Source organism: Colius striatus, chromosome 1 (assembly GCF_028858725.1).
Source record: "Colius striatus isolate bColStr4 chromosome 1, bColStr4.1.hap1, whole genome shotgun sequence".
NCBI lineage: Eukaryota > Metazoa > Chordata > Aves > Coliiformes > Coliidae > Colius > Colius striatus.
The window spans coordinates 200,221,254-200,244,198 of record NC_084759.1 but is presented as its reverse complement, the minus strand read 5'-3'; the positions used below and the strand labels follow the sequence as shown (position 1 = coordinate 200,244,198).

Below are 22,945 nucleotides of genomic sequence, written 5' to 3'. Positions count from 1 at the left end.
GCCCCTCCCAGCGTGTGCACCCAAACATCTACAGCAAACCTAACGCTAAGAAACGTGTCCCACCAGACCAGGGCAAAAGCAAACCACAGTTACCAACATAACTCCCCATCTGCTCAGAACTGCTTGGAATTCAATTCAATACCACTTTTCTAAAGGGGACAGTGCCACTGCAGTTAAAACACGTGGCATCCCAGGCACACCAACACCTGTATTTCCCTCTCCTGGAGCTCTGCTCACTGGGATCTGGAAGCTGATTTCTCAGCATCATCTGCACAGCCATTGTGTTTGGCCCTGTGAGACATTCCAGGTAATTTAGGATCTGCAAAGCAAGAAGCAGCAGAAGAAATATCTGTGGTTCCTGCTGCAGGAATATACAGCAAGTAAAACGAAAGCTAGGTGGATCTATACTGTAGGATAATTGCTGATTGGTTGTTTGTGAGGGTGAGCTAATTATCAGCAGTTTTACCCCAAATAAAAGGGAGCACAAAGCAAGCACCTGCAGATGGTGCTGCAGGGGGGACGCTTTCCCTGGCACAGGGTGCCGGGGCACTGCCCAAGGTAAACAGCTCCCACACAATCTAAATGTCCCCTTCTGAGTCTCCAACACAAGCTGACCTCTGGAGGGCTCCAGCAGCCAAGCCAGGCCAGGCCAAGCCATGAGGAACTGTGTCTGCACAGCACATTTATGAATACACTTTCTGATGAGGAGCGCTGGGGATCAGCTGCTGCCGACAGCCCCAACGTGAGCACAACGTGCAAACCCACCAGGTACTGGGAGTGACAAGACAAGGGGTCATGGGCACAAGCTGGAACATAAAAAGTTCCATTTAAACATAAGTTTAACATAAACAAAACTCCTTTGCTGTTGAGGTGAGGGAGCCCTGGCACAGGCTGCCCAGGGAGGGTGTGCAGGCTCCTTCTCTGGAGGTTCCAAACCCAACTGGACACGCTCCTGTGTGACCTGATCTTGGTGATCCTGCTTTAGCAGGGGGTTGGGCTGGATGATCTCTAGAGCTCCCTTCCAACCCCCACCATCCTGTGATTCTGTGAACACAGATCTCCTCATTCTGAACAGGAGTCAGCTTTCCTTCAAACTCCAAAAAAGGTGGCAGGCACAGGCTGAACTCGATCCCTTGTTTTGGCAGGGCTCTATTTTTTCCATGTGAGCTTTTCGTATGTTAACGAGAAATACTCCCTTTCTGAAAGAGCTTGATAGTGTGGGACTGCAGAAAACACTGAGGGATTGGCACCATGTTTGGGAAGAGCACTGAGATGCCTGCACTTGTTCTTCAGGGGGCTGTGGCACACCAGGCACGTTTTCTCCTGCTTGAGGCAGCAGGTGCCTTGATTAACTATTGCTCTTCTCTTCCTGCTGCCCTGGTGGTAGTTCAAAGGAGGGGTTGGGAGCTGAAGGCTGACAACAGCCTGCAGCTCTCCCGTGGCTGCAGCTCCCTCTGCCGTCACCCAGCTGATGTGCCCAAATCCCCTGCACTGCATTGCAGGGAATCCTGCTCTGAGATACATGGTTATGGGTTTTTGTCCAAAAAGCACAGTTTTGGAGAGGGAGGTGAACTTCTGTGCTGAATTTCCACTGATGGGGCATGTGTTTGGAAACCTGAGATTGCACCATCTCTGCTGCCTGGGCTGGGTGGCAACAGGAACAAGAAAGCACTGACCAGGCAGATCCCTCACATGGGAGGTCAGTGACATGAACCGGGGAAGGGGCTCCAGTCCCTGCTCACACCCCCAGCGAGGAGGTGCCTGCAGATCCTCACTCTCCCAGGGAGAAAGTCTCACACCTATGAACCTGTAGCTCTGCTGAGAACCAGCCAAAAAGCCCTGCTGGGTCTGGCTCTGCCCAGGGTCATTTTGGGGCGCAAAGACTGGACCCCTTGGCTCTGTTAGGAGCTGAGCTGGCCTTGCACACAGGTGCCTGCCCCAACTCTGTCCTCCCCTGGCTCTGGACCTATTGCTGTAGGAAGGAATAAGGACATGAGTCTCCTATCAGGTGAGAAAACCAAGTTTAGATGACCTGTGAGGTCTTTGAGGGGTTTGTTCCTCTGAAAGAGACAATCAACATTTAAACACAAGGCAAAAGTTCTTCTTTTCCTTCTCTGTCCCAGCTGCAGTAACAGCAATTCAGTCTGGAAAATGGGAATCTGATGGACAACCTGTCCCAGGGTCACAGCTTCCCCTGCAGTCAGCTCAGCTCAGCCATGCCAGGTACACCCAGCAGTGAAGGCTCTCCATGAACCCTGGCTGTGAACCAGATGGGATACGCTGAGTCCTCACAGAAGTCCCAAGGACAGCACCAGCTCAGCTGTGAGCCAGAGCTCAGCAAGGTCAACAGAACAACATTGGCTAAGTCACCAGCTTCCATCTCACTGGAAATCACTCACTGGGGCCCATACAGCAAACAGCAGGTTGAGAAGGTCCAAGTGTGGAGGGGCATCAGGGCACATCTCCCCAAGAGAGGGATCAGAGCCAGGGTAAGACAGAGGGCATGGGAAGAGATGCAGGAACCAGGATACTCCAGTGGTCCACTAAGCGGGGCTGAGGGCCTGTCCTAAAGTCTCCCCCCTCCTCAGACTTCCTGGTGTCGTGGTCAGGCCGCTTGTGTGGGCACCCCCATGGAGCCCCTGGGGCTAAGGATGAGACAGCACCTCATCTCCTGCTTGGCCTGAGCAACCTCCTGAGCAGTGAGATAATGGAGCAGAAGGAGCCAAGAGAACCCTTCAGTGCAGCTTCTGGTACAGTTTTGGCACCTTCTTTGGGTGGAAGTGGAGCAGAGCTCAGGATGGAAGTGGAGCAGAGCTCTTTGCACTAGTGTTCAACGTCACACCCACCGCTGGAGCTTCTGAGCAGCAGAAATAATACAACACAGCCCTTGAACACAGTTTTGCTTTGATTTAATCTGTACTTCCAAAAATAGAAAGACTCTTTCAGAAAGCAAGGGGAAACACTGTGAAAGGTGAGAAGCTAATTTCAGCGTACATCGTTCCACTCTGCCACCAGCACCTCCCAGGGAGCACCCAACCTCCTCCCTGGCCTGGCAGCCCCCCAGGGCCCCTCTCCCCAGCCCCTCCAGCCTAGGAGAAGGACTCTCTGGTTTCATACAGCCTGAGGGGTTGTGTAGTGTTGTAGTGGTGCAAGCAATATTCATTGAAAGATGTAGAGAATCTAGGTAATGCACGTGCAGAGACGCACACGGGCAACGTAGTACAACCAACAGAGCTGACTCAAAGCCACCCTTCCTTTGCTGGCTGCCTCCTCATATGCTGCTTCTGCTCATGTGATCACCCAGGGCCCAACTGATTAACTTGCAGCACCTGTTTCTGATAATTGGATGTAGCTTGCCAGCTGCATTAACTTGTCCCTACCATCTTTATTGAAGCTGGCTGGTCCAAGCCACGTTTGTGCCTACAGTGTAGGGCCAAAAGCAGGCTGGTTTACTGCCCCAGCAGCTCCCTGCCCCAGCAGCTCCCTGCCCCAGCAGCTCCCTGCCCCAGCAGCTCCCTGCCCCAGCAGCTCCCTGCCCCAGCAGCTCCCTGCCCCAGCAGCCATGTGCTCACTTGCACCAGCACTGCTGGGTAAGATGCGATGCCTGCCCAGGCCATGGCTGAGGAACTGCACCAGCCATCACCTTCCCACCATAATCCTGCTTTTCCATGGGAGTGGCTGCTGCTTTCCCTTCACCTCATTCCTTACACTGCTGGCTCTGCTGGTACCAATGTCCCCATTGCCATCAGCTGTACCAACACCCTCCCATGGGAGCTCACACTGAGGGCTGGTGTGGAACTCGTGTTCATTTTAGTTCTTGTGCACAGAAAAGGAAGTTGGAAACACTCAAACCCAACCCTTGCATAGATTCCTGCATAAAGCCTTTTGTTAGTAAAGCATCATTCCAAAGGGATGGCATGGAGGAACTTGTGGAAAACAAGAATTAAAACAGCAAGAAAAATCAAAGTGTTCTTTCAAGACCCCAGCTCTTTACCTGTCATGGCTAAGCACAGCAAACCTCTGCTTTTCTGGGTTAAGGGATTTTTGATGCACATAATTTGTTTTACCTCAGTGCAAACACTCTGTATTAGCATGAAGTGATTCTGCGATGCAGGGTTTGGCTAAGTCACTAATACAGCACACACAGCTCTGCCTGCTGAGGCAGGGGCTGCACCCTCTGATCACAGCAGCTCCTTGTCAGGCATGTGGTTTCCATCCTGCTCTTCAGAGGTGGTTCTACAGGTTAATTCTCTCCCCTTGCACAAGCCGCGCTCGGAAGCTCCAAATATCCTTCGAAACAAAAATGAGAGAAAGGAAAAGCCTCAAGGGCCAGCAAAAGCTGTGACCAGGAATCCAGTTTGTAGAGATAGGAATAGATAGAGCATTCTGTGCACGGCTACCTCCCCACAGAAACACCCCACTTACTGAACATCCATTCAACCCCTAAATATCAAGAACAGAGAGACAGCAGTTGCTCAGCTCCCGCTGAGCGATGCCTGAGCAGTGATCTGTCCTCCACAGCCAGTCTCTCCCCAGCTGCTGCACTGGCCATGATGCCCTATGGTAAGGAATAGCCCTTGGGCTAGTTTGGGTCAGCCATCCTGGCCATGCTCCCTCCCAGCTTCCTGGGCACCTCCTCGCAGGGAAACTCAACAGCCCTTAACTCAAGATGTGCACTAATTAGCAACAATCAAAACATCCACATTATTCTCACACTAAATCCAAACTAGCCCTGTACCAGCTACCAAGGAAGAAACAATCTCTGTCCCAGGGTAAGGTGTTACACAAGTACCAGGCATCCACAGTTCAGTTCTGGAAAGTGGCATAAGAAGAAAGATGTGGAGCAGAGAGAAGCTGACCCTTGTGGGAGTCACCCTCTCCTGCCTGGGCACACAGAGCCTCCCTCGTGCACCTCAGTCTCACCAGCTGAGACTGCACCTCCACACCACTGCCCAGGAGCACGAGATTCCTTGTGCAGCAGAAACCAGAAGGAAATAAAAGATATGACTGCAAGCCCTTAGTCAGAAATGAGGTGCTGGGCAGGTGCTGCTGCAGACTGTACAAACAGAGATCACAGCTGTCTGCTTCACAGAGGGTGGGTTCCTGAGCCAGCTCCCACCTCTGTTTCCCTGTATGAGGATTACTTGTGAAGGTGAAAGAGCCAAGCACTCCTCTGGGAGAAACCTCCAACTCTGGTTAGAAAACAAAAAGACTCGAGCTACATGAAAACACACAGACTCATCTGAGGCTTGTATGGGCACAACCTCACCTCCACTCACAAGAAGGAGAGAGTCTCGTGGCCCATCACTTGCATTTCCCCTAAATAACTCCAGGAATCACAAGCCAAGCGAGCTGTAACTTCAGAGACAACTGAGAAGCACAGCTGGACACCCCACCATACACAGACACCCTGTGGGGAAACCTAAACTAAACCCCCCAGGGTAAAAAAAAAGCACCTTCTCCTGCAGAATGCCCAACATATTGCATGTCTGTAAAATATGTCAGTTTTAAAAGAAAACCACTGCCTATGACACTGAGACTTTACTGCCTTGATGCTGGTGGTGCAGGTGTCTGGGAAGTGCTGTGGATTAAGAAACTCAGAACCTTTCCACACCAGTAACAAGGTTTGTTTTTATTTCAGTGGCTGAACCCCTGAAGAACTTGGATGCACTTTCTATTTTACACAAAGGTCTCAGTTATTCAGCAAGAGTCCATTACCCTCATTCTATTTTCTGGAGGCAAGGATTATATGTAACAACAAAAAGGTTGCAGTCGGATGTGGCTACTTGTTTGAAGAGGAAAACCTGCCTGCCATTAGGAGGGGAAACTAAGGACTGTGGGCAAGCACTGAATTTATTAAAGTCACTTGCAAATCCAGGGCAAGGGATGATCACATTTTCCTATTTACATCATGCAGGCCAATGTAACTGCAAATGTAACTCTGGTTCAGACACATTTACCACAAGTGTGAATCAGGAGATGTAGCAAAGGGCAAAGCTTGCCTGTACTTCACCCTGCCCTGCCATGTTAGTCCTCCCCATGGCCACTCAGAGGGGTGAAGTCTGAATCCCCTCAAAGGGTTTAAGAGCAGGCTGAGGGCTCAGCCATCTCAACCCCTCCTCAAATACACTACACCATCAGTCACAGCTGCCTACTGAAGCCCTGAGCTGCCCTGCACCCACAGAGCCAGCGTGGGAAGGGATCCAGGCCTGCTCACAACACCCATTTTGTCAAGCTGAGAAGGAAAAGGAGGAACTTCCAGAGCTCAAGGGATGCCCATAGAGCAAGGCCACTTCTCCAACGCAGGAAGGAGCAGCCTTATGAGCACACAGGCCGCAAAAGGCCTGACAGACATCCTCCAAACATCAGGGCTTACATTCAGCCAAGCAGCTCTGCTTGGCACAGCTTGGTCTGCCAAACTGGGCACAGCAAGAAGCACAAATCTGTCACACCAGAGACTTAGGAACGGGAACTGAGCTGGATTGTACCAAAGGGCAAGTCTCACCTTCATATCCACAGAAGTCAAGTTGTATTTCTTGTGAGCAATTTCTACCAATTCTTTCTCCAGGTGCTCTTGGGTCGTGTTCTTGACATCAATGTAGTAGCACTCAGAGCTGGCAAAGTGACAGCTTATACTCTGTGTGAGGAAACAGAACAGCACTCAGTGCCACACCAACCACTGGAACAGAATCTCGTTCCTCCCACATAGTGGACATCCTCAGGCCTTACAGATCATGGCAGCAAATCCCTTCCCTCCTTTCCAAGCACTCCTGCTCTCCTGAGAACCTCCCCCTGGAGAAACACTCTTGCTTGCTGACGTGTTTTTCTTCCTTCTCTCCTCTCCTGTACACTCCCTCAGCACAAACTGTACTACCTGATCTCAGAATATCAGCAACCAGAGTGGGAATAAGGGAAAGCCAGGGCTGGAGCAGATATGAGTGTTCAATAAGGGTCCTTGCTTTCTGCACCCTGACAGTCCCATCAAAGCACTGAATTTGTAATCAGTTCTTTTGCTTAAGCAGAGTCTAAAAAAGCTGTTCTCTCATCACATGGGCTATGCCAGCTGCAAGCAAGATCATGCCAGATTTCAAAGAGTGGGCCATGTAGTAGTTGATGTAGTTTATGCAAAAGAAAATCAAAGCAGAGCAACCTGTGTGGTAGTGCATGAGGGGAAATATTTGCATTGCTGCTACCGGCTGCTCTAAAGGCTGCAGTTCCCTGCAGTTCCTGGATGAACCCACTTCTGAGAAAGGATCAGGCCTCCAAAGGAGGGCTCTTCTGCCTGTTTCAGTTAAATAACCATGATGCAAAACAAATAGGTGATGCATAATCACATCTTCAATAGAAAAAATGGGTCATATTATCATATATATCTACATATATCTATATATATCTATATACTGCATTGGATGATGGAGGCTCCTGCTATCCAGACATGAGATACCAAGAAGGCAGGGGGAAGAAAAAGAAGCTCCTGACATTTGGAATAGCTGAAAGGGAACTACTGGAAAAGCAAAGACAGGCAGCCAGGCTTCAAACATAGACTCAACATCTAATTTCTACTCCTGTTTGCCTCCAGCAGCTGCTCAGCATGCTCTGCTCCCAAAGCACAGAGGTGTTTCAAACCAAAAAAGAGACTGTAAAAGTATATTAGGAAGCTACAAGTTCATCCACATATCCATGAGCTTGGAAAAAGGGGTGTTGTGTGTAGCTGTATCAGTTTTTAAGAACCCCAAAATATCACAAGCCACATCAAGAGATGGTTCCCTACCTTCCGGAAACCTGATGTCTTGTTTATCCCAGAGCCATGAATGAGCAGGGGATGGAAGAACACCGTGTCTCCCTTCTCCATGATGAGCTGAACCCTGGGACTCGTCTCATCCTCATCCAGTATCCCATGGAAAAGTTGGTTGGTTTTACCCTAGGAAAAACAAAAAAGGTCTGAGTTGAAATCACTCTGTAACAAACAGAGCAAGAGCCAAATCTGTGAGAGGGACAGCTCCAACTCTGCCTGACCTGCAGCACGCTCCGTGTGCCCAGCTAAGAGCCTGCCCACCTGCCCACAGCCTGCCTACTTCAAGCCTGAAGTAACAACAAAATACCACTTTTTTCATTTACTGGAGCTGGATTCAGACAATGAAGAATATTTCCTGTCTGGAGAGAACAGAGAAGGGCACTGGGGAACCCCATGAGAGTGGCCTGATGCCACTGCTGGGGTCCAGCCTTCTGCTCCCAGTATAACCATCAGCAACCAGGTGATGGCTAGGTCAGGAAACATTTGTTTTTGAGGAAGATACACATTACTATTTAATTGCATCCAGCTCTTTACCATCCAGTTTCTCCTCTTTGAGACCAGGCAGGAATGTTTTCAGGAGAACAAAGAGTCCTCAGACTTGGAAAGAGCAGTGGAAAGTCAGTTACATGTATTTATCCTGTTACAATATGGTGTGCCAGACAATTTTGAGCTGAAAGTGGGAAAAGAGGCAAATCTACCCAGGTTACACAGAGCAAGGCCAACCAAGCAGCTCCCTCCTGCAGCAACCACTCAGCTTTTGCACAAGCACAAACCCCATCAGTGAAAACCTCAGCTCTCCCCAGCCAACCCCCTGAGGCCCTGCCCACCCCCCTGCTGCTGTACCTCCCACTGTGGGTAGCCGTGGGGCTTCAGGGGCTGCCTGTGTGTCCCTGGCTGCACAACCAGGCAGCCGTTGTGGCTGTCAGCCCTCTCCATGGCAGTCCAGGAGCACACGATGCGCGACGCAGGCCGGAAGGGGAAATAGTGCAAGTCCTGATGCATGGGGTGCAGGAAAGTCTGTTCATCTGCAACACAGGTTTGAAACCCTCAAGCTCATCAAAGGTCACACAGCTTTTTCCTTCCTGTTAACCCACTGCACTCGTAACGTGTCCTTAGAAGCTGCCGCTGGAGAGGCTTTGTGTGCTCAGTGTCTGCTCCAGCCCACCATCGCCTTGGAAGCATTTCGAGATGGACCAAGAGCACAGAGATGGCTCTGGGGTCAGCAGTGGCACAGGGAGTGCCAGGAGGCTGCCTGGCTGTGCCATCCCTCAGATTTCCTTTGCAATCCTTCACCCTCTGACAAGTTTTCACTATTAGCAGGGAGGCTGGACCAGGTGATCTCCAGAGGTCCCTTCCAAGCCCTACCATCTTGTGATTGTGTGATTGACTTTGGCTGCTCTCCTGCTTTGTGACCTTTAACCAGTGCAGTGTTGCACAAACTTTTCCCAGTATAAAGACCTTCAAACACTCATGCTGTCTGTAGTCACCTGATGTACTGCTGTGCTGCTGAGTCAATCCTCTCTGTGCTGCACCCAACACGTGCTCATTTAGCCTTCTTTTGTTTTAAGAAGATAAATCCCAAGGTATGGACTGTAGCCTCCCCAGCACTCTATTAGCCTTAAACAAACACAACTAGTTCTGAAGTTGTGTTTGTTATTTCTTTCACTGCTATGGAAATGGAAGTGTATCATCCACACCAAAACAGCCTTTTACATATTATTTGTGGGTTTATTTTGCCACTGAGTTTGCTCACAAATAGATATAGTCAGGATGTTTCCACTTGCCACTTTATTCAGACTGTGAGCAGCCTCAAAAACTCTCCTGAGATCTGCACCTCTCCTGAAGTACTCCTCAACACCTTGCAAATACAGAGCAGCTTCCCATTCCTGGTCCATTGTTTTTACTATAAAAACGTATGTCCTGCTGTTGAATTTCCCAACCAAAACAACAGAGCTTCCTGTGGAATATTTAAGATGACAGATGGGAGGTAACTTGAACAAACTCAGAATTTCATTAACTCAATACATTATGTATCTACTCAGAAGCTGCACACTTGAGAATAAGAAGCACAGCTCAGGCCTCAGCTTCATAAAACCAAAACACCTAATGTAGAGTCAAAACTACTTTGGAAAAGTGTGATATGGTTATTCTGTCTCTCTCCCTGCCCATCCCTCTTGTATAAATTGTGATTTATACAATTTCCAGAGACAGGAGCCAAAGGCAGGCTTCAAAATCCTTCTTTTGGCACCTGTACAAGTATGGGTGCTTTGCATAAAAATGCTGAGCATGCAACAGTTGTCAGTGAGGTCAGGAGCTGATAACCCTCATGCAAAGGCCATCACCGTATTTATTGCCTGTTACCCAGGCTCATTTGCAACACGTTTTAAAAGCTGAGCTTAAAAAGCATGTCATGCTCTAAACCCTGGGCTTTCATGCAAGTGCAGCTGGCTGAAGAGGGAGCTCACTTGCCCACCTTGAACACCAGTGGTGCAGCCAAGACAATCACCATCTCTAGCAAAAAATACACCCAGGGAACACTGAAAGACAACAACTGTTACCTTGTTAAGCCAAGGTAAAAAGGAAACAAACTTGGAAGTGCCCTTGTAAGTTTCCAAAATTCTTTGGTTTTAATTTCTCTCACATGTTTTCAAACAGCTTTTCTAAGACACTCAGTTCAGTTTTGGACAGATAGCAAGCATGCACACAACAATTTCTCCATTTCCCTCTCAAGCAAGTTTTCCTTACCAGAATCTGGCAGTTTATTTATCACCATGGTGTGCATTGCCATGATGTTTGGCCCTGTGAAGCATTCAACATACTTGAGGATCTACAGGGAAGAAAACATCAGAAAACAAAGAACATTAGGAACATGAAAGACAGGGGGAAAGATTGCAGAGGAAGTGCTGGGACCTGGAGGAAAAGAGATGCAGGACAGGAGGGTGACAAGATGGAAGATGGTACAGCAGGCTGCTGGATGGGGTAAAAGACATGGGGAGGGTGGTACTTTCACAAAGCTATGGCTGTCTGCCACAGAGGAATATTGGCTCCAAAGCTGGAGCTGCCCAGAGAGCAGGTGCTTTGCCTGGGTAAAACGCATTCAGACAACAGGGCTCATCTGTCCCACCAGCTTGGCACAGCTTGGGATAGCTGTGTCCATGGCTTGCTCCATGCCACAGCAGTAGAGGACAGACCACCATCCATCACGTGTTCACATAGAACACTCTTAAAAGATGGCCTGATATTCCTTCCCTGCATACATGGCTATCATGATGGGAACGACACACAGGGCTCTGAGGGACAAAGGATGTAGCTTTAGCAGAACCAAAAGAAGCTTCTTCGCATAGGCATTAAAACATAGACACACTCATACCAGCTCTTCCACCACCGTCTCCCTTTCTGGTGTGTTTTGCTTTACCTCTGGCAGAGTACAGTATCTGAACAGCTCCTCATCTTCCTGGAAGTCCTGCACTTTATTAACTGCTCCTTCAGACTGCTCATACTGGGATCTCAGGGACTTGTCTCTCATAATCATAGCTCCAGGTGGATTCACCTCTTTTTCACAGATCCTCACAAACTCCTTCCTGCAAAGCAGAGGAAGGTCTGTGTTGGCAGAGTCCATGTTCCAGAGCTGCCTGGGGACGCTGCTGCCAAGGGCCCGTACCTGAAGCGCTCGATGTCCGCGTCAGACACCAGCTTCCGCACCAGCAGATACCCGTTGTCTTCATAGAACTGCCTTTGCTCTGTGCTCAGCACGTCGTTGTCCACCGTGTAGCTGAGCCAGAGGAGAAACACGTCAGCAGGGCTGGGCAGGGCATGGGGAGCAGTGTGGGGGGGAACCCTCAGCATTGCCCACCTCCTACAGAGCCCCACGGTGTGTCTGTGGCTGTGCAGCATCTCTGCCTACAGCCACCCACTGCTGCTGGGGCAGAGTTCAAAGCATCTCCCTTGTTGCCTCCCAAATTGGAGAAGTGAGCAGGAAAGCTGAGATCAGTCCTCAGCAGCTTTACTCTCACAGAAGCACAGGGGAACACGCTCTGCAGACAGATTATCCACTGGGACATGCGTGGTTAAACTGTTTATTAAGCTTCAGTTAAACAAAGGAGAATCTGCCCTTGCAAAATGAAAGGCTACCCAAGGCCTTGTGAGCAACACTTGTGCTAGGGTGCAAAAAGGAACTGAGGTTTGCAGGTTATTTTTTGTTTATCTTTACAAAGGGACACACAGCTTACCAAAACCTCCCTGGCTGAGGAACAGCACTCACTTGGGCTGCAGTAGGAACACTTGTCTGGGATGGGAATTAAGGAGCATGGACTCGAGCACAACAGAGTAGAAAATCCCTGTACATGTCCTGAATGCTACAGTGAGGCTCACCTTAAAGACAAGTGTTGTGCTGGACATTCAGTTCATGTTCCTGTTTATTTTCCCTGTAAAAAACCCTCATCTTTCCTACCCTCAGAGTATGATGTCTGCCAGACAAGTATCAAATGACAGTGTAGTACAGCCCTGTCCATGCAGATAGAAAAGTCAGAACAAATGCCTGAGGCTCCAGAGCAGCCCACAGCCCTCAGTGCACCTCCCCTAACACCAAGATGCTCCATGAGATGCTCAGTGGAGATGTTTACCTGCCCACTTTCCCTCCCTGTGTTTGAGAGAGCAGCCAGACCTAAGCAACACCCCATTGTCTCCTGGAGGTGCATCTCCATCTCTCACCTCCAAACATCTGGCTCCAAATCTGGCACTTCAAAGCCATATGGGGAGAACCTGGGACTTCACATTCCCATGTGGTGGGGCAAACCTTCACCTTCTCTGCAGTTACTACAGAGATTAGGTCCCTCCCCAACTTGATTGGGAGAGCATGAAGAAAGGAGAGCTGTGGGCTTGTCCTCTACCTCAGGTCATTTCAACAGTTTACACAAGCACAGTTGTGTTCTCCCCTGCAGAGACAGACATCCTCACTGCAATTACAATTACACCCCACTTGCTAATGAAGCCTCACAAGAGCTTTGTTCATGGTACTGAAGTGTCATCCAGGGGCAAGGACGAAAATGAGCACTTTCATGCAGGTCTGTAGGTGCATTGTTTGCAGACTCCTGTGCTTCAGGTTTCTGAGTAAACCAAAGACTTCCCTCTTGTGCTGCTCACCACTGCTTTTTAACTGCACCATAAAAGCATGCATGCTTCTGGAATAAGGATCAGCCTTCATCTCAACAGTTGTGTACAGCCCCTAAACTGGTGTGAGCTTAAACATTAGCTGGTCAGGAGTCACATACAGCGAGAGAAGAAACACGTGCAAAAAGCTGTAGTAAAAATGATGAGCCAGAGGAAGGAAAAGGTGCTGAGAATTGGATGGAAGACAGAGAGGGAAGCAAGAGACAGCTGGAAACTACCACAGCAACTCCCAGAGCTGTTCCCCAACTGAGGGCACTACCGCTCCACATACAGGTCCAACTGCAGTGAAAATGGGACTCCTGGCCTTTCAGGCTCCTAAATGTCCACAGAGAGCACTGGTTGAATCCCAGTTGTGGTACTCTCCTCAGTACACCTTCCCCTCCCACAACAGGGGAGACAAGCCCACCAAGTGCTGGGCCCCATTTGAACACCTTCCTCCCAGGCTTTGCAGCACCTCTGCCTCTCACTCGGTTGCCTCTTGGCACCTCCACAATGCTCAAACGACAAGTTTGGTTTGCTTGGACAACTGAAAACAAGAGGCACACAGGGTGGGAAGCAGATGCCACCTCTGGCAGCTCATTTTGGTGAATCCTGTACTCACAGGCATGTTAACCAACCAAGCAGGCAATGCGATCCCTGGGAACACACAGTGCAAGACACTTTGGAGAGATCAAAGCACGGGCACAGCAAAGCTCAAGATCCCAGAAGCTTCTCCAAAGCATCTCCCTGCAGAGCCTCAATGGGATGGTGCAAGCTCCCATGTATCTAAGACAAGAGACAGACTAGTGTAGTTCTCTTAGAAACCTCCTCACAGACACCTGGCCCTGGCCCGACAGCCACAGCTCTGCCAGCAGCATCAGGCTCTGAGCTGAGGAAGCCAAACACACAAACCACTCAACAGGGGTGGCTGTTCTCTGAATTTCCCCTGTCTGGCTGCATTTTGAGGACACCCTCACATCTACAGCTGGTGTGCTGAGTTTTTTTCCAGTGTCCCACACCAGGCAGCAGCCAAGCTGAGCTCACAGCTGTGGGAACAGAGCTCTGCCACCAGCACTGTGAAGGTGTGTCTTTCTGGCTGCCTTCCAGCAAGGAGACTCTAAGTGCTGGGGTTGTGATGGAGCACTACTCTCGGGCTCCTACACCAAGCTCCAGAGAAAAATCTGTTACTCTTCACCTTCCACTGCTTCCTCTCCTTCCCAAGGCCACATGAGAGAAACTGTGAGGGTAGAGTTCTTCCACTGGAAAGGCTGCAGGAACTGGGGCTGTTTAGTCTGGAGGAGACTGAGAGGGGATCTTATTAATATTTACAAGTATATAAATGGTGGGTGTCAGGAGGTTGGGGCATCATTTTTTTCTGTTGGATCCAGTGACAGGACAAGGGGTAATGGGATGAGGCTGGAACACAAAAAGTTGCATTTAAACATAAGAAAAGACTATTTCAGTGTGAGGTGAGGGAGCCCTGGCACAGGCTGCCCAGGGAGGGTGTGGAGGCTCCTTGTCTGGAGGTTTGCAAAACTCTCCTGGACATGTTCCTATGTGACCTGATCTAGGTGGACCTGCTTCTGCAGGGAGTTGGACTGAATGAGTTCTAAAGGTCCCTTCCAACCCCTATCAGTCTGTGATTCTGTGTACAAGAAGGTATTGAACTCTCTGTGATGCAGGATTCATTTGAAATAGAGAAGACCAGGATGCTCTTGTTTCCAGGCTGGGGAGGCCGGAGCCTGGGGAAAGCTGGCAGAAGGCAGTGCTGAGGTCTCTGGTGCTGCTACTGCTCTCCAGATCTTTCTCCTTTGCTAAAAGGAGTGGCATTTTCTGGGAGGGACTGTCCTACCCAACTCACCAAAGCCAGGGATTCAAAGCAAGCCATTGATGTAATGTATCAAATAAATCTGTCCTTACTAGATTCTGTCACTTACCCACTCACCTTTCTTGCTCCAGCTCAGCTTAGTTACACTTTTGTCCAAAGCTGTCAGGACCACTGTAGCTGGATTTAAAGTCAAACCAGCTTGTGTAGCAGCTCTCCTTACTTGTGCTCTTTACAACCAGGGTGCTTTTCCTGGCATTTATGTCCAGTTTGGTCTTCCTACCTGCACCCTTGTCTTAGGGCAGTCTGAGTCAACTACTGCCTATCTGTCTTTGTGTTTTTAGTGCAGCTGAAGACTCCTACATCCTGTTGGACCACATTTGCTGTTCCAATTGATTATAATTAAGAGGCAACTTGTCAGCAATGAGGTCTCACTGAGAATCAGCAGCATTTAAAAATATTAGCAAGCAGTAGTTGTCAGTTAACTCTGTGAAACATGGGACAGATCAACATGGGAACTTCCTTCTGCCCTGGTTTCCTTTCTCCGATCTATAGCAAAGCAGGCAGCCTCCAACATTTCCACCTCATTTCCAACTCACAAACCAAACTTTGGTGGTTTTGCTGGTCTGCCAGCCAAGTTTGTACCTCTCAACACAGTCTGAGACTCGCTGAGTAATTTCTAAGCCTCGCAGAGTTTATCAGCCTCAAACGCACCGATATCCGTGAGGAAAACGGGCTGCGGGTGATGCCCTGCTCAGTGCTGGGGGAGGTGTGCCGCGGGGGGCTGCCGGCTCCTGCGACGCACCCGCCGGGAGAAAGCACCGGGCAGCAGGAGGTGCTTGGGGTGGGTGGGCGCTGAGCCCACAGCACGGCCGGGGCTGGCGGGGAAGCGCTGCCCGCCGCTGCGGCTCTGCGGGACTCCGCCCGCGTCCTTGCGGGGCGAACCGCCCCAAGCCCTGCTCGGCGCACACGGGAGGCAGGGAGCGACGGGCACAGCTGGCCGGGGCGGGGGAAGCAGAGCCCTGACCCCGAACGGGGCCAACATCCCGCTCCACCCGCCCCATCCCCCAACCAGAAAGGATACCAGCGCAGGCGCTGCCCCCGGCTGCGGGCAAAGGTGCCGGAGGATGGCGTCCAGCCGAGCCGCCGGCCCCGACCGCTTCCCGGGCTGCTCCATCGCTCCGGCTGGACGGCCCGACCCTGCGAGCTCAGCCGCGGAGCAGGAGGCGGAGCAGCCAGGCTCCGCGCCGGCCGTGCATGCTCAGACGGGCGGCGGGAGGAGGGCGGGCTGCAGCCTGCGCAGACGCGGCCGAGCCTCAGCGCCTGGCTGCACGGCCCCGGGCCCCCGCCTCCCTCTGCCAGCAGTTCCCGGGCTGCCTGGATTTCGGCAGTCCGCTGTGCTCGCAGGCGCACACCGTGGCCGAGGCCAGCACGGATATTTTATCTCCTGTCTCTAAGGAGACTGGCAAGCTCCTGCCTCTTCCCTCCGGGAGTCTGTCTGGAGGGGTTTTTATGGCCCTGCTGTCACTCCCAGGTGTTGATGGAGGTGCATCCCAAGTACCTCGTTTGCACTGATGGAGATCAGGGACGGCTGCAGGCGGCCTCGCTGTCCAGCCTTCTGGTGCAGATCTGGTGCTTTTCTGCAGGAAAATAGGGAAAGGAGCAAAAAGAGTCATGTTGCAGCACCTGGGAAGGTGAGAGCGTTGCAAAAGTAAGCTGTAGAGGTGTGGCATTCCTCTGGAGCTGGGGTACAGTACTTTTAGTGGCATATCCAATAGCCAGTGTCCTTGATGCACTCTCATCCACCTGAATTCACACCGTGAGGTCACCCACTGACACATTCAAGGAGAGGAATATTGAAGGGCTGAAAACAGCCTTGTAACTAAGATGTGCAGCACGGTTCAAAAGTTGATTTTCAGTAACTTTGCACATACCCTGTTGCCAGTGCACCACAGAGCCTCGCTCACTTCTGCAAAGTGGAGTCCAGCCCCTCGTGTCACGGCTCAGATGGGACAGGCAGTTCATCTGTCACACCTGTGCCATGAAGCTGGAAGGTGAGGGATCTCCTGCCTGAATTTGCTGCCTTTCACCTTTCCTCTTTCCCCGGGACAGGACAGGGAGGTGGGGACAGAGGCGTTTTGAGGAGAATGGAGGTGGGAAGAAGGCAGGGTCCTCCAGACCCAGCCTTGCAGGCAGCTCTCATGGAGAACTGAGGATGTGAAGGAGAGAGCCAGGAGAGCACAGCAGTGGTAAACAGGGCAGCAAACCCAGTAACAAATACAAGCTGGATGGCAGCAGAAGGACTGGAAGAACATCATGCTAAGAACTGGCATTATTTTGGTAACTCAGCGTATGCCAATAGATCTTCACACTCACCAGCTTGTTGCTGAAGCCTTTGCTCAAGGGGTAGTCCAGCCAGTCCCTGCTCCCAGTGCTGCACCACGAGAGTGTGGCCCCTGCTGCTCCAGGTGGCCTCATGATGATAGGGGCTGCAGTAAAACTCCTGCAATCTGAGGTGACAGGATGGATTAAAAACTTGGCTGTCAGTATATTAAGCTTCATGTTAGTGCTGCAGATAAGCAGAAGCCCAGGCATGGATAGGAAGTGCTTCTGAACTTCACCTGTATCCTAAAAGCTCATTTCCTTTAAAACTCAGTGGCAAAACTAATGATTTAAGCCAAGATGTACCAGAGCAGGTTTAGGTACTCCCATTTGTGGCTGCTGCCTGGACTGGGCTGCACTCCTGGCTCTGGCTCTCGAGCTCAGTGGTTCCACGTACAATCAGAGCAGTCCCACCCTTTGGGGGGTACCACAAAACACAGGCTGCTCACAAAATGGGACACACAAGGTTAGGAAGACAGATAAAACCCTCTCAGTGCAATGTTGTGGAGTCAGATACATGCATACAGACACCACAAAGGGACAACTAGCAGCAGCAGTGACAGCAGCCAGCCCTTCACTGCCAACAAAACCAGACCTTTGACTCCTGAGCTGTTGGGAAACTCTTAGTCAGAGGCAAACAGAAAGTTAATGAAAGTCCTTCAGATCAAATTCAAGTGAGGGCAAAGGGAAAGGGAAAAAAAGCAACCAGAGTAACAGTTTTTTTACTGAAGTTGGCCTATTTGGAACTGCACTGAAGGGTCTGTTTATAATTGGGATATATATGCTGCAATTGCCTTCACAACACAAACTCAAACAGGAACCTCAATCAATATTCACCTGCTTCAAAATTCAGGTAGAAGTCTCATTGAAAAGATTATCCAGAACAATAGTACACGTGCCAATTCTGACATGGACCCATTTGCAATGTAGGTATTTCATCCACTGTGATCTGTTTGACATGCAAAGGTGTCTTTTGTACCTGAAAGAAATAAACCAAAAGTGGTGATTTTACTGTGCTAAATGGAGTGTTGTTGATAAGATGCTTTTGTACATGCACAATACACACTCAAATGCATATACACACATTTTTAAACAAGAGGAGCCTCAAAAACTCATCTCTCTGTGCACTGAATACATTTATTCCTTTTTAGTTACTGCTTCTCTGATTATCTTGATGACATTAACAGTAATAGCAATGCTGGCTTGTGCAGTCCCCCCCCCCCCCCCCCCCCCCCCCCCCCCCGTTAGATCACACCCCAGCTGAGACAGGTTACCTCCTCCACCTCGGCCCAGAGGGGTGGGTGGTTGGACCCTCCCGCTAACACAGCCCATGGTCAAGCTTCCACACACCAAAAGATGGATCCCTGGGCACTGGTGGCTGTGCTGTGGGCTGCAGCAGCAGGAACCAGGCGGTGACAGCGACAGCAGCCAGGCGCTCTCAGAACAGACGTTGTGTGGACGCACGTGAAACATGCCATCCTCTGCATCTTCATCACCATTTGTGTTAAAAAAAACCCAACCAACCACACTCAGAGCAGCCCAGAGTGGATCATTTTCAGATCTGCTGATAAGCTTCACTGAAGCACAGACCAAATCTCATGAACCCAAGAAAAGAAACGAGGGAGAGATTTGCTTCGTTAAGAAAACTGATGGTGGTGTTCATCTTTGTATTAAAATTAATGGCATTTAAGAGGGGCTGTGTCTCTGCAAAGTATTTTTACAGCCATGTCTGTCATTTTCCTGAATTTTATAGAACATTTTTATACAGCTGTTTGGCATTTGGCTTTTAGTTTTAATGTTTTCTGTTCATTAAATCACAAGCGTAATAAAAACTAAACGCTGGAGATTTCTCCAGCAGTACAGGAACGCTGCTAATGCACACTGTTATAATTTAATAAGCATCTCAATTGACTATTAAAACCCACATTATAATCAGAACTGTAATTCCAAAGATGAGGTCTTCTGAAAGCTTAATTTACTGTGGTGGGAAGCGGCAGCTGCTCCAGCTCAGCAAAATTAGCTTTTTTAACTTAGATGCCAGGGAAAACAGATGTAGATGAGTCAATAACAACAACAAAATCCACCACCAACGCACAGGTTCATTTCTCACCACCAGGAGGTTCAAGGAGAGCTCCTACAGATACTTTAGCAGCAGAAGGGAGGCAAAGAAAACACGGGCCCAATGGAGAACAAAATAGGGGGATGTAGTGACAAAGGACATGGAAGAGGTCAAGAGCCTTGATGACTTCTTTGCGTTGGGCTTTGCTGGTGTGGTCTGTGGGGGATGGGGCCACAGAGGATCACCCACACTGCAGAAGGCTGAGCTGGAGACCACTGAAGCAGAGTGAGCATTTTCAAGTCCATGGGACCAAGTGGCATTTTTCTGTAGGAGTCAAAGTGACTGTAGAGCTCTTTCCTGGTGCCAGGAGAAGTTCCTGATGACTGGCAAAAGGCAAACGTCATACCTGCCTTAACAAAGGGCAACAAAAAGCATCTGGGGACCTCAGTGTCCAACAACATTATGGAGTAAGGCCTCTTGGATTTGCTGTGTCCACCAAGGAAGAGCCTTCTGGGAAGAGCCAGAACAGAGTTACAAAAGGCAAACTGAGGCTGGCCAACTTCCTTTCCATCCTTTCTATGATGAAACATCTCTGTGAGGCAGGGTGGGGCAATATGCAGCCTGCACCTTAGCCTATGGAAGGGTTTGACCTTGCAATAGGAGGACTGTAATGTGGGTGGAAAATGGGCTGAACCATGGGCTCAAAGGGCTGTGAAATGCCTCGTGAGGCAGGTGGCAGGAATCCCTGTCAGCTCAGCAAGGGCAGAGTGCTGTGCCTGGCACAGAGAAAGGCCATGCTTTGGGACAGGCCTGCCTGCTTGTAGAGATGTACTGCAGAAAGGGCAAGGTGAGCAGGAGCGAGCAGGGTGTGCTTACAATGAAAAGGGCTGACTGCATGCTGGGCTGCATCAGGCAGAGTGAGGACAGATGGCAGGGACAGTGGTTCTTCCCCAGTATGAATATTGGGAGATTACACCTGGATGCTGTGTTTAGTTTGGGGCTCCCCAGCAGAGACACTGACATCCTGGAGGGAGTTCAGTGGAGAGACACTAAAATGAGGGGGCTCAAGCACATGATGCACTAGGAAAGGCTGAGAAAACAGATTAGCTTGTAGAAGATAAGGCTCCAGGGAGATCCTACAGCTGTCTGCAAGCACCTAATGGGAGGAGACAGAGAACAGACAAACTCTTCTTGAAAATTTACAGCAAAATTAAGATGAAAGGCACAAACTGAAGCAAGAAAAAAATCCTGTTAGATGTAAAGAGAAAATGCTGCAGAATGGGGACAGTCAAACACTGAGTCAGGGAGTGCTGAGATTGTGACATTTCTGTCCTTGGAGACATAACCTGACCACACACAGGCCTGAGCAACTTCATGTGACCCCAAAGTTGTCCCTGCTTTGGACCAGGCTGTAAGACATCTGTTCTATGCAGAATTACTCTGCAAGTTTAGCTACAATGGTAGGGGCATTGCCCAAGTGACCAGGAATAAGGAATACTCATCTGAACACATTTATTTTTACCTTAGAAATACCAGGCCCCTTTTTCTGTTGTTACTATTTCCCCCTCTCTGAAGGTTTGTGGGACAATAGCATTTTCATGCCTTCAAAATATACAACAGAAAGTATGTCAACCTTGCAAGTAAACACACAAACAGCACTAGTTGGAGGTACATAGTCAGAACCTGAGTCTGGGGCAGCAAAGCCTGTGCTGAAGTTGAAACTGCTTCATCTGGAAGCAGAGCGAAACAGATTCAAGCTAGTTTTGACACACTTAGAGGAAATTCATCAGGGGGGGGACACACGGTGTGTCAAGAGACAAGTTGAACAGCGTTGCCTTCCCCAAAATTGAAGTCTTGTCTCTAGTTCCTGATCTCTGCTGAATTTCAAGCTTTAGACACCCCCTACCCACTTACCGAGACACTGCAGCCTGTCTTCTTTCACCAGCATGAGGTGGGGTCTCAGCTGTCCCTAACTTCAGAGCTATGGGTGCCCACTACTCATGGAGACACAGATGCCTTCAGAAGTAGCACAGACAGCTGGATCCATCATAGCCAGCTCAGAGCACCAAGGACATGACAAAACCTTTGTGGCTCTTCCTTTGTGGCTGCATCTTGCAATGCCATTTAACTCCAGCAGCTAGTGAGCCAATAGGCAGAGGTCTCCTCCACAGAGATGTTGCTCCTGTTGAGGTCCTACAGCTCCCCAGATCACAGAATCTTAGGGATTGGAAGGGACCTTGAAAGACCATCTAGTGCAACCTCCCTGCCAGAGCAGGACCACCTAGGTCACACAGAAACTCATCCAGGTGTGTCTTGAATGTCTCCACAGAAGGAGACTCCACAATCCATCTGGGCAGCCCATTCTAGTGGGGATCCCCTTCTCCCTCATGACCACCCAGCCTGGGAAAAATATCCATCCAAAGGCTGAATAAAAAGGTGTTTTTATTATCTTTCCCCTCTTCAAGCACTTCACCAGCCTCAGAGGCTGCCAATCACATCTTGTGATCGGAATGCAGATGTACACCCAGCAGACGACTCTTCCTTGGAAGAGTTTGCCAGCAGCATTCACACTAATGCTCCTCTCACTGTGGCACTGACACTAATTCTGTTATCTCCTAAGTGGAAAAGGGTGTCCTGAATTTCTATCAAACACAAAATCAAAGGAATACCTATAAAACAAAGAACAAAACTCTTCTGACTTTATCTACTGACACAAAGAATTTTAAGTGTTATTTTTTTTTTCCCTGCTGCAGGGAGAAAAGCCAAAGGTTGAGGAAACCAACATATTAAAAGAGAGGTAACAGTTACTGACTTTCTAAGAATATATGCTACTTATCAAATGTATTGCTCAGGCTAGGGAACATTCCAATGATTCAATTCTTGCTTCTCAATCTCCACTCTTCCCACAACTTTGATGGAGTTTTACAAGCACCTTCTTGGAGACTGAGGGATGGGAGCTGGTGCATGCAGAGGTACCTGGGTATGCAAATGAAAAGAACATTACATTTGTATAAATGCTTCGACACAGCTAAGAAAATCAACCATTTGCTATTGCCTTCTCATAGCATTATTTAAAAGGAGATATTTAAGTGTCTTGCTTAAAGGTGCAAGACTTAAGACTACAATATGTCCTCCCACAGCTTACATTTATCTACCATCCCTTGTTTAGCAAAACAGATCCTAAAACTTTACTTAAACAAATCCCTGATTGATTAGGTGATACTAACAGAGCACTTCTCAACTCAATAACCTCCCAATCAGTGGCACACCACAGTTAGCCAAGACAGGAAGCACTTTGGGAAGTAAGTTCCAGCCATGTGAGGGCGGGGGGGGGGAATAAGAGGCTTTAACTGAAGTCTGTTCATCCTTCAAAGTCTGTTCAACCTTCCACCCTTCAAGGCACATCTAGGGAAAGAGACCTGTTGGTTTCACACTGGGCTGGTAAGCTAATCAACCTAACAGGCAAAAAGCCCCTCAGTCCCAATTATCTTACCAACCAGTTTTCCTGCTCAGAATGAGCTTCTTAGATCTAGCCCCATCTTTAAGACCATCAAGTCTGACCACTCTGTTTTAAGGTGCCTTCCAACCACGATGATGCTATGAAATGATTCTGTGACAAGAGATTACCATTGCATGTACTTGTACACAGAAAAACTCAACTGCTCTGCATGCCTTTGATCTATTTTTTTTAATCTAATAAAATAACCTGTGTCATAGAATCATTTCAGCTGGAAGA

At 49.3% G+C, this 22,945-nt stretch overlaps 1 protein-coding gene across 1 annotated transcript; it reads right to left on the bottom strand.

Annotated features, from left to right (window-relative positions):
* Window positions 1-2,908: 2,908 nt before the first annotated feature.
* On the bottom strand, window positions 2,909-16,026 carry PHYH (phytanoyl-CoA 2-hydroxylase). Its single transcript, XM_061989370.1, has 9 exons — window positions 15,853-16,026; window positions 12,025-12,080; window positions 11,457-11,567; window positions 11,211-11,376; window positions 10,541-10,622; window positions 8,639-8,820; window positions 7,772-7,921; window positions 6,506-6,637; window positions 2,909-4,290 (listed from the first exon to the last, which is right to left on the bottom strand). The coding sequence occupies exons 1-9, from the start codon at window positions 15,943-15,945 to the stop codon at window positions 4,237-4,239; spliced, it is 1,026 nt and encodes a 341-aa protein (XP_061845354.1). The 5' UTR covers window positions 15,946-16,026; the 3' UTR covers window positions 2,909-4,236.
* Window positions 16,027-22,945: the final 6,919 nt, after the last annotated feature.